The following is a 12,546-nucleotide window of genomic DNA, read 5'->3' on the forward strand; positions in this document are numbered from 1 at the left end:
GGAAAACTGCTCTGGCCAGTACGGAAATGGCCAAAGATTCAGATGGCTGGTCCCTGACCATGTCAGTCTCCAGGCCCTCGCTCATTAACTCTAACAGGAAGCTACTCTCATGTCCTGGAAAGGGAAACAACCGACAACTGTCTATCAGACTGCTATTTGCTAGGGCTGAGGCAGTGTTTAAAATCGCCCTTTGTCGGAAGAAGCAAAGTGTTTGTTTCTGGGTAAACTGGGTCCAGTGAGAGAGGGCGAGTTCCCTTAAGAAGTGCAGGGAGGGGAGGCCAAGTTTTTCCGAGTAGTGATAAATACTTTGTTGGTTGTTAGCGGGTCAGGGAAGTCGGGGCTGCATGAGTGTAAGCACATGCATTTTTGTTTCCCGGCAGCTGAATACAGCTACTTTCTGAAGAAGTTTCCAGGAACCAGGGTTGCAAAAAAGAACAGTAGTTCTTGTGAAACCCAGAATTATAGTCAATCAGTAAACATGTGTTAAGCACGTAGAGGCACCAGGCACAGTATATAAAGGAAGGCATAAATAAGCCCAGGTGCCTGCCCTCCAGGAGCTCCGAGGAAACCACTGGCACGTGATTACGGACAGAGGAGATCCGGAAATGGAAGGGCATCTCTGAGGGAAAAGCCTCTCCCAGAGCTGGAACTTGAGCGGAGTCCTGAAAGCAAGCCAAGGACAGGAGAGCAAGGAGAGGAGGAAGAACATCCTGGACGTGGGGGAAAGCCAGGCACGGAGAGCGTGGAGATGGGAGCGTTCTGTGGGGAGGCTACTGGGAAGGAAGGGATTTGCTCTTGGGCAGGCAGGTATGAGAGGCGGCGCTGGAAACAAAAGGTCTTTGCGACTCTATCCAGCGCTCTCTACCCACTACTGCCGCCATCTCTTCGTGGGAACGCTTGTCACGTGGAAAGTAATCTCTCTGGCCACCGAGGGCACCGACTCTAGGGTTCCGGACCTTTAGGGGCGCTTTTAAGCCTGTTTTAAATGTATAGCTGCTACATGACACAAAAACCACGTCAGTGCTTACAAAATATTTACAAAGCCAAAAGAACAGGGGTGCCTTCATCCTTTCGCTCTTTGGTGAATCTTTTACCAGATGAGCTTACATCACGTTGCCTTAAGTGCAAAGAATGAGCCCTGCACTTTCGCCCCCTTACAAGCTATTCGTGTCCGGCTGGTGGTCAGTCACGGGCGGAGATACCCCATCATAGTGATGTCGTTCCGGTCCTCCATCAAATACAACGGACAACAACCAGGGAACCAACCTTTCCTGTTGTCCCTTTGGCCAAAATATGAACTGCCAACCTCTGCAGTTCCAAAACTTGTATAAGTGCGCTTGCCCAAACCTGTTGTGTTTTCCCAAGTAAAAGGGAGGGAGGTCTTATTCTAAACACATTTTAGCAGTATCTACACACCACCAGGACAACTGGTTGAAGTTAGGAATTCAACAAATGATATATTTATTTGGTTTTTCGAAGACCGGATACCTTTCAAGTCATTTTTATACTCTTTCACAACTTAGTTTACAAATTATTTACATGAATAAACACCCCTTTTATAAGTAAAATATAATATTTAAAATATTTTAAAATGAAAAATGTTCTATAAACTCCTGAAGGAAATATTCAATATATGCATATGAAGTTGGAGCATCATGGTTTGATAAAAGATTTCACATGAAAAAGTACAATCATTAATAAATTCATCATTTGTTTAATTCTTCAGATTTTACCCCCAATTTTATCCCCAATTCTATTGTTATATTTACACGTCATATTTTATGACCTGCCAAATAGGCAATTGTGCTTGTGATATAAAACTAACTCTTAATTTTGCCCTTTTGGGATGATGTATCAGACAGAAGGTTTGTGTTGGAGTGTCAAAGGCCTCCATTCAAATCCTGCCTCCAAGTGGCTTTGTGACCTTATATAAATCACTTAACCTCTCAATGGTCTTGGCAACTCTCTGAGACTACAAATTAGAGACGAGTTGTTAATAATCTTCATTGTTGGAGGAATTCTACAATGGTGCTCTCACAAATATAGTGTAAAAATAAATAAGCAAAAATCTTTCCTCATAAATAAAATTATTGTCTGCTTACTTACCATCAGCTGAAGCAGTTGCAAGAAGCTGTCCTGTATAATCAAAACAGATATCTAATATTTCATCGTCATGACCCGTTAAAGTTGCTACACATTTCCCATTCATAACATCCCAGAGCTGCAATTTAGGGAAAAAATAAAAAATAAAAATATGAATTCCTATTCAAGCAAACTACAACATCAAAGTCAAAAACAATCATAATTGTGGGGCTCCATTTGTGCCTAGATCATGATTTGATTAACTTCACTCTGTCACCAGCTCACCCAAATTCAAAAGTTAATCACTACTACTGGGGAAGAAAAAGACTCAAAATGCATGGCCTTCTATAGGTATGATGTCATTTTTTATTTGTATTTTTTTAACCCTTGTATTCTCTCCTAGTATCAATTCTAAGGCAGGAAAACGACAAGGGCTAGGCAATGGGGTCTTAGTGACTTGCCCAGGGTCACACAGTTACAAAATGTCTGAGGTTAGATTTGAACCCAGGTCCCCTTGATTCAAAGTCTGGCATTCCATCCACTATATCACCTAGTTGCCCCTAGTGTCACTGTTTTATACAAAGAGTAGCACATATGAGATACTCCATATGTAGTCATCCAATTATAAGCATTTTTGTCAAGATTATCAGCCTTTACTAAAAAATATGAACTGCAGTATAAGAATCTCAGCATGAAGGGCATTCAGTCTAAATTCACAATTCATTATGCTATTCCTTAGCCCAATATTAGGAAGTATAAAATGTATTCTTTTAAATACTTTCTCCTGATGCATTTTAAAATGATCATGATAATATTTTACATGATTCTAGTCTTATCAAACTTTCTATTTTTCCTTATGAGGGCAAAAAATATCAGGATAAGAAAATCTGAAATAAAGTAAAAAATCTTTAATGCCATTGGTTTACAGACATTCATCCATTGCTACTAAAAAAAGAAGAGGACATATATTTTAAAAATCTACTTTTCTGAATTCCAAATTTAGTAATATCTTATTTTGATAGCTTAACATAAATATGGAAAATAAATGTTCCCAATAAGATCAGGAGTGAAACAAGGATGCCCATTATCACCTCTACTATTTGACATTGTACTAGAAACACTAGCAGTAGCAATTAGAGAAGAAAAAGAAATTGAAGGCATTAAAATAGGCAAAGAGGAGACCAAGTTATCACTCTTTGCGGATGACATGATGGTCTACTTAAAGAATCCTAGAGATTCAACCAAAAAGCTAATCGAAATAATCAACAACTTTAACAAAGTTGCAGGATACAAAATAAACCCGCATAAGTCATCAGCATTTCTATATATTCCCAACACAGCTCAGCAGCAAGAACTAGAAAGAGAAATCCCATTCAAAATCACCTTAGACAAAATAAAATACTTAGGAATCTACCTCCCAAGACAAACACAGGAACTATATGAACACAACTACAAAACATTCTCTACACAACTAAAACTAGACTTGAACAATTGGAAAAACATTAACTGCTCATGGATAGGACGAGCCAATATAATAAAAATGACCATCCTGCCCAAACTTATTTATCTATTTAGTGCCATACCCATTGAACTTCCAAATTTTTTTTTTACTGATTTAGAAAAATCCATAACAAAGTTCATTTGGAAGAACAAAGGATCAAGGATATCCAGGGAAATAATGAAAGAAAAATACAAAGGAAGGGGACCTTGCAGTCCCAGATCTCAGACTATATTACAAAGCAGTGGTCATCAAAACAATTTGGTACTGGCTAAGAGACAGAAAGGAGGATCAGTGGAATAGACTCTGGGTAAGTGACCTCAGCAATATAGTATATGACAAACCCAAAGATCCCAGCTTTGGGGACAAAAATTCACTATTTGATAAAAACTGCTGGGAAAATTGGAGGACAGTGTGGGAAAGATTAGATTTAGATCAACACCTCACACCCTACACCAAGATAAATTCAAAATGGGTGAATGGCTTGAACATAAAGAAGGAAACTATAAGAAAATGAGGCAAACACAGAATAGTATACATGTCAGACCTTTGGGAAGGGAAATATTTTAAAACCAAGCAAGACTTAGAAAGAGTCACAAAATGCAAAATAAATAATTTGGACTACATCAAATTAAAAAGCTTTTGTACAAACAAAACCAATGTAACCAAAATCAGAAGGAAAGCAACAAATTGGGAAACAATCCTCATAAAAACCTCAGACAAAGGTTTAATTACTCAAATTTACAAAGAGGTAAATCAATTGTATAAAAAATTGTAGCAGTCCACAGCTGTGTTTACTCAAGACAGGTAATTAAGCCATAAAGTTGGCCCGAGGAGAGCGCATTCTCTGTCCTGAGCATGGCCAGTAAGGCAATGAACTTTGATCCCAACTAGTTTAGGTGCGAAATTAGGTTTCTTTGTTCTCCCCAGGCTGAAAAAGGATCCGCCCTTATCTTATGACAATTTATCTTTCTACCAATGATAATCCCCTATGTCTTTAATTACTATGTATTATGTATGTTTGCATATGAAAATTAATAAAAAACCAGCGGCCAGCCCACTCTCACTCACTCTCACTCTCTCTCTCACTCACTCTCACCTTTCCTTTCTTCCTGCCCTACTTTCACTCCTTTCACTCTGTTGTCTCTCTGAGGCACCTTTCCTGCTGTACTCCCTAACTGTGAGTCGTAAAAGTCCGTGCATCAAGCGAGGATTGATGGGACTGAGCTCCACTCTTTACTGATCTCTGAACACAATTCTGATTTCCATTCTTATAGTCACCTCACCGTTTCCTGTCCCTGGGAGATGAGGGACTGGCTGAGTTTATCTGTGGGCTTGATTGTCATATATGATTCGTGGTTGATTCTTTCTTCCATCCCTCCCGACTTCAGATTCTTCCCCCAAGCAGTAAAACTCCTATCTTTCCTTTCTTGTGGGAGGCTGCTGGCCAGCCTCCCTTAAAAAAAAAACAAGCCATTCTCCAATTGATAAATGAGTAAGGGACATGAATAGGCAGTTCTCAGATAAAGAAATCAAAACTATTAATAAGCACATGAAAAAGTGTTCTAAATCTCTTATAATCAGAGAGATGCAAATTAAAACAACTCTGAGGTATCACCTCACACCTAGCAGATTGGCTAACATGACAGCTATGGAAAGTAATGAATGCTGGAGGGGATGTGGCAAAGTAGGGACACTAATTTACTGCTGGTGGAGTTGTGAATTGATCCAGCCATTCTGGAGGGCAATTTGGAACTATGCCCAAAGGGCGATAAAAGACTGTCTGCCCTTTGATCCAGCCATAGCACTGCTGGCTTTGTACTGCAAAGAGATAATGGGGAAAAAGACTTGTACAAGAATATTCATAGTTGCGCTCTTTGTGGTAGCCAAAAATTGGAAAATGAGGGGATGCCCATCAATTGGGGAATGGCTGAGCAAATTGTGGTATATGTTGGTGATGGAATACTATTGTGCTCAAAGGAATAACAAAGTGGAGGAATTCCATGGAGACTGGAACAACCTCCAAGAAGTGATGCAGAGTGAAAGGAGCAGAACCAGGAAAACATGGTACACAGAGACTGATACACTGTGGTATAATCGAATGTAATGAACTTCTCCATTAGTGACAATGCAGTGATCCTGAACAATCTGCAGGGATCTAGGAGAAAAAACACTATCCACAAGCAGAGGACAAACTGTGGAAGTAAAAACACCGAGGAAAACCAACTGCTAGACTACAGCAGTTGAGGAGATATGACTGAGGAGAGACTCTAAATGAACAGTCTAGTGCAAACACCAACAACATGGAAATGGGTTCGAATCAAGAACACTTGTGATACCCAGTGGAATTGCGCATCGGCTATGGGATAGGTGGAGGGATGGGGGGGAGAAAATGATCTTTGTCTCCAATGAATAATGCTCAGAAATGACCAAATAAAATAATGTTTAAAAATAAATTAATTAATTAATTTTAGTGGAAAAAAAAGAAAATAAATGTATTAGGTAAAGGCCTTTCTTTAGCTCACCATGCATGTTTTGTCCATAGATCCAGTTAAAATTAGAGAGCAATCCCAGTTGAACAAAGCACTACTAATCTCTGCACGATGACCTATTAAAGTATAAATCTTCCTAAAAAAAAGTGGATAGAATATTTTATGTTGTGATAGTACAAATAATGTCAATTTTAGATATCTGAGCAACTGCAAAAAAAGACCAACAATTGTGATTTTTACATGATCATCATCAGAGTGAACACAATGACAACTGAGTCAAAAGGAAGAGAAATCTATAACTTGGAATTAGTCAATAAACTACAAAATCATTATGTTGTGTACATAGTATGGAAAGTCTAAAATTCACTGGCAGCAGTGAATAAAATAATCCCCTTCAGAAAGCAGTAGAGGTTTGTAAAAATAATGGGAGTCAGTCTAAATTCCAGGAAGCTTGAAAATATCCTCATGCTTGATCAGTGAAGTATTAACAATTCAGAAAATGAATAATACATTTATGGAAAATACAGGTCTTTTGTTTCTCTTCTCTTCTTTTGGTGGAAGTGCCTTGGAATATTCTTTGTTCATTTTGACCTTCAACAGATTAGTAATTGTAGCCAAGACTTTTACAACCGAAATTCAATAATTTGGTTAACTTGTATGTGACTAAGACCAAAAAAACAACAAAACTAGAATTAAACTGAAGTGATTGAAGCAAATCAAATTTTATAAACCATTATGTAAATTATATTGTCTTTTTTTACATTATTGCAATAAGCACTTAACAGAAAACAGATATTTCTGTAAAAAAGGAATTCACAAAAAGAATGTTCCAAGCAAGTGATAAAAACGATCACAGAAGATAAAACCATAGATTTTGATTACACAAAAAGGTTTTGCACAAACAAAACTAATGGAACTAAAATTATAAGGGAAAGAATTAACTGAGGTTAAAAAAAATCATTGCAAAAGCTTTTCTGATAAAAGCTTCATTTCCAAGTTAAATAGGAAATGTATTCAAATTTATAAAAATAAGGCCTATTCCCTCAATTAATTTATTAATAAATGATTAAAAGTTTTGAACTGGCAGTTCTCAAAGGCAGATATCCAAGCTATCAATAGCTATGTGAAAAAAAATACTTTAAATTTCTAATTAAGGAAATACAAATTAAAGTAACTTATTAAAATACCATCTCACATTCATCAGGTTAGCAAAGATGATAAAAATATAAAATGACAAATATTGAAAGAGCTTTGGGGAAATCATATTCATTCACTATTGTTAGATGTGTGAATTGGTCCAACCATTCTAGAAAACAATTTGACACTATGTCCAAAATATCACTAAAAAATCCTTTGACCTGTGTTGATACCATTTTCAGACTTATTCTTCAATGAGATCAAAGAATGATGGGAAAGAACTCATATTTACAAAAGCATTTACAGCAACCCTTCTTGTAGTATCAAAGTTCTAGAACAAAGTAGATAGCTATAATTTGGGGAGATGGCTGAACAAATTCCGATATATGAATCTAATGGATGAGGGATACTGAAAGGTATAACTTCAGAAGAAACTGTGAGGGCTTGTTTGAAATTATAGTGAGTAAAATCAGAACAATTTATATAATAACATCACAAGGGTAAACAACTTGGAAAAATTAAGAACTCTGATGAATACAGTGACCACCCACCATTCCAAAGGACTAATAATGAATTATGCTACACAACTCTTGAAAGATGAACTCGAGATGCTGAATGAGATACCTCTTTTTTTAAATAGTCAATGTGGGAATTTGTTTTCCTTAACTATGTGCAATTGATACAAATTTCATTTTTCTATTTTCCCCTACTCACCAAGGATGAAAGGAGGTAAAGGGAGGAGAAAATAAATCTTTGTTCATTGAAATATATTTAATTTAATATAAAAAAAGAAAAATGGACATATGTGAGTCATTTCCTATTGTATATGATAGAAACCATAGAATAACATTTAACCTGTCAATAGCTACAGAATATCATTTTAATACCTTAACAGAAAAACAAATACAAATACCTTCCAGTTTCAACATCCCATACAGAAACAGTATGATCAAAGGAACCAGTGATAATTCTGTTTCCTGTAGTGTTAAATGACAAGGAGATGATTTCAGCTGAATGTCCCTACAAAGACAAAAATAGAGCATATGTCATCATGAGCAAAAGTCTTTTCAAACAGTTTCCCCCATATTGAAATTCTAATGTCTTAAGAATAGAGATACTCTCCTAAACCTGGCAATTGGCATCTTATTGAAATTTATTTGATTTGCAAATCTCTAACCCTCAGGAGCACTTTGCTTTACCAACTGAAAGACTGAATTAGAAGAAACTCATAAATGAAAACTGAAACATCATGCTCCAGCAACACTAAAAACTTAGATTTTTACATCTCAATATTTATATTTCTATATTTTTTACATTTCTATATTCTTCAAATTACTTTTTAGTCTTTTCTATTACCATAATTTGGTCGTTTTAATTCTTTGGGAATTTTTTTTAAACCCTTACCTTACCTTCAATACTGTGTATTGGCTCCAAGGCAGAAGAGTGGTAAGGGCTAGGCAATGGGGTCAAGTGACTTGCCCAGGGTCACACAGCTGGGAAGTGTCTGAGGCCAGATTTGAACCTAGGACCTCCCATCTCTAGGCCTGGTTCTCAATCCACTGAGCTACCCAGCTGCCCCCTTTGGGGAAATTTTTAAAAGAAATTTGGATTTTAGTATTAGTTGTAAAATTTATTTTAAAATAAAACATAAATCTCTTTGAGGGTCTTGTTAGGCTTAATAAATTCATAAATTGAGAGGAAAAAATATTGACATTTGATGTAATAGTTCAAAAACAAAGATACTTCTTTCTCTCAAAGCAAATAGTTGGGCAAATAGGCAGTATGAGATTCAACTTTTCAACCCATTTAGTTCAAAGCAATGAATATAATATTTTTATGTTATAACTACAGGTACTAAGGGGGAACTTTAATATCTCCTCTTAAAAACAAGTAGTGACCCATAAAATTATAAAAAACTAATGGCAGAACGTTACCCAGATGATTAGTCACAAGTTTTGGGGATGGGGGGAGAAGGAAGCAATGGAAAAACCTTGATTTTGTGAATTCCAATAAAGCAGTAAAATATTTTCTCTTTAGTCTAGAATTGAAATAAACATGCTTAGAATAGTAGTTGTATTCCTTTGCAATCTGCATACCACTATTTTGGGGCCAAAGACCTCAATGGATCACCAAGCCACAAATGATACCACACTTGTTGCCGATGTATCAGCATGGCCAGTGGAGAATAATGATAGGAAAGAGCTTAAGGGGTGAAATATTAGGTGATTAATTCACCTTGTAGAATATTACCCTTTAATCCATTTTCCCTCTAGGATTCAGGGAAGAGGAGCAAAGAAACTAAGATGTGAATCTTAGTATATATGGTAGAATGACAAAAAGTACAATCTTTAACAAAAAAATTCTGTACTCCCCTTCTCCAATTCTTCTTTCCATGTGTCTAGGAAATTTGCATTCATCTTAAGGAGAGATGCTGAGATCCAATTATTTTGCTAATTGTATCCAACCTGGCAGCTATGGTCTCTTAGTAGCAATATATGTCAAATGGTATTGATGGAAAATGGTAGTGTGTTTAACGTAACACTATTGAAAATTAAGAACACTAAAAGTCCATGTTTTTCCTTCTTTTCTCTGTTTTAGATTCACCACAACCCAGCACACATAATCTTTCATTTTGAACCAGTAGCCAACTAGCCAGAGAATCTTTATAGACTACCCATACATTCTGAAAGTTGGCAGTAGGTGACTGTAGTGAGGTCTCTCAATCATGTGGCCCCAAGGGAATACTGAGCCCAGAGTTCTGGGTGCCAATTATAAAAAGCCAGTAGTGGTTGGTCTCTCAGCCTGAAAAATAGCAACTTTGGGAAGGGGTTTCAGTAGTGGAAATTCCGGAATTCCAGCGATGGTTAGCGAAGATGAGATTTCCTAGTTCTTAAGAGTTCCATTATCTAACTTCTTAGTAGGAGTAGGAAAGTCTCCTAGATATCGAGCTCAGGAAGATTTTAGAGATTCTAATTCAGGGAAATCCCTGATTAGTGCCAGTCTCTTGGCATGTGGCAACTCAGCTGGAGGAGCAGCAAGAAACTAAGACAAGCTATGGAGAATCAAAAGACCTGGACTTTTTACAAAGATGGAAAAGGGTTTGTTTTTCTAGGTAACTCCAAGTTTGATTCCATCTAAAGGAAGGGGAAGCTCTTAGGATAATGCCTACAGGCTTGAGGTCTGAATGGGCCACAGGGAAAAAGTTGGGATTCACATGAATCTTAGAAGGTTTTCTCTTTAGTAACCAACCCCAAGATTGTTTTCTTTCTGAGGGAAGTCTAAGCTCTTAAGGGAGTGCCCTAAAACTGAAGGTCTCTGAGATCAAGGAAAATACCAAAATGCCTTCTGAGGGAAATCTGTCCAACAGACGACCGAGTGATGCTCTGAGGCTGGAGACAGAACTTGGCAAAGAGGATGCGGAATTTTTTCAAATGTTTATGAGCTGTTGTATGGTGTTTTCTGTACACTATCTGTAAGGTGGGGAAAGGGATATAATGTCACTGAAATTCATTCCCAAGGAGGGTTCTTACTCACATCTGTGAAAATGTAGACATGAGCTCTATTTTGAGATTTACAGAAGAATCTTTAAGTAAGATCAGAACAAGGCTAAGACGTGATTTGAAAGAGTAATCCTCAATATTAAATCTGTTCCATGCGCATCCAGAACTTGAGGTGCTGGGCCCCTGCTTACACATATGCTCATCTGAGTAAGTATATGAGTATTTACTCATCTGCGTACATTTTTTTTTTTACCATCCAGCAGAATGTAAACTCCTTGAGGGGAGTGACTCTCTTTTTTGGTTTTTGTGTGGAATATAGTGCATGGCAGATACTAGGTATTTGTTGAATTGAGTTGAATCTGAAACTTAGAATACAGCTGATAACACGCTTATCTTAGTGCCTAATAAAAGAGTGAAGTGATCAACATACACTTAAAGTGACAACTTCCTCTCCATTCTGAATGTCCCATAGTTTAGCTGTAGTATCCATACTTCCAGTAGCTACCAACGTACTTTGAGGATTAAATGACAAACACACCTAAATCACATGAAAGAAAAAATAGCAACAAGTTTACTAAATTGGAAAAAGGTTTCAAGGTTCAGCAACATCATCAAATCTGGTTAATTAATCACATACAAAGCAAAGAAAAATCACTTTATAAGCACAGGCAATCAGATTCTCCCATGTAAGCAGAGAGTATGGAAGCAGGAACTTACCACGAATCCTTGAAACCAGGGGTTGGTTCCTTTTTCTTTTAAACCTTACCTTCTGTCATAGAATCCGTAACAAGTATTGGTTCCAAGGCAAAAGAGTGGTGAGGGCTAGGCAATGGGGGTTAAATGACATGTCAGGGTCACAGGGTTGGGAAATATCTAAGGCCACATTTGAACTCAGGACCTTCTGACTCTAGCCTGGTTCTCTATTCACTGAACTTCCCCAGCTTGGTTACTTTTTAAATTATTATTTCTGAGTGAATGCTTGGTATAGAAAATGTTTTTACTCAAGAAATTTTTGAGGAAAAAAGTCTTTAAAAATGAATCAATTTTAAAATAATGACCAAATAAAAGGACAGGCCTATGTAAATATCTAAAAATAGTACATTTAACCAAAATAAAATGAATAGCATATGTGAGCAATAACACTAAGAAGGGAACAGATTGACTGACTCAAACATTTTAATCCCAGAAGTGTGGGTGTGTTTCAAGAGGTGACTGATGTTATACTAGGCATAAGCTCTAAGAAAGTCAGTAAAATTTAGTCTTGAATCCAAGAAAGATATCAATTTGGGGTAACAAAAGCAAGCAATAAAATGCCTTTGATTTAACAGGGAAAGGTTCTGATGCTAAATTGAATCTCATTTCAGAAAATATGAACAAGCTCACATATATCGCACATATACATACACAGGTAATCTCTAGTATATTTCATCTAGCAAAATTCAGTGATAGGGTTTTTTTCAGTCATAAACTGTTGTTTAGAATCTTGAATCTACAAGGCATACCCAATTAATATAGGAGTCAAAAATTTTAATTTAAATTATCATTTGTGGGCAGCTAGGTGGTACAGTAGATAGAGCTCCAGGCCTGGAGTCAGGAGGATCTAAGTTCAGATCCAGCCTCAGATACTTCCTAGGTGTATGTCTGTAAGCAAGTGATTTAACCCTGTTTGCCTAGCCCTTGTCCTTCTCTCTTTGATTTGCTACTAAGACAGAAGTATGGCTTAAATGACATTAAAATATATATATATATATATATATATATATATAAAACCTGCTCCACTTCCAATTTTGATCAGCATCAAAATGAATCCCAACAGTAACTTTGATGTTACCTAAAA

The 12,546-nt window shown here is 36.8% G+C and overlaps 1 protein-coding gene across 1 annotated transcript in view; it reads right to left on the bottom strand.

Annotated features, from left to right (window-relative positions):
* The window catches only part of DAW1 (dynein assembly factor with WD repeats 1), a 55,256-nt gene that overhangs the window by 6,960 nt on the left and 35,750 nt on the right, over positions 1-12,546 (bottom strand). Inside the window, exons 7-10 of the mRNA XM_007502149.3 lie at positions 11,140-11,247; positions 8,123-8,229; positions 6,106-6,208; positions 2,107-2,221 (exon numbers count right to left, since the gene is read on the bottom strand). Coding sequence (XP_007502211.1) covers positions 2,107-2,221; positions 6,106-6,208; positions 8,123-8,229; positions 11,140-11,247 — 433 coding nt within the window. The remainder of the gene's footprint in view (positions 1-2,106; positions 2,222-6,105; positions 6,209-8,122; positions 8,230-11,139; positions 11,248-12,546) is intronic.

The sequence above is a fragment of the Monodelphis domestica genome, chromosome 8, assembly GCF_027887165.1.
Source record: "Monodelphis domestica isolate mMonDom1 chromosome 8, mMonDom1.pri, whole genome shotgun sequence".
In the NCBI taxonomy this organism is placed as follows: domain Eukaryota; kingdom Metazoa; phylum Chordata; class Mammalia; order Didelphimorphia; family Didelphidae; genus Monodelphis; species Monodelphis domestica.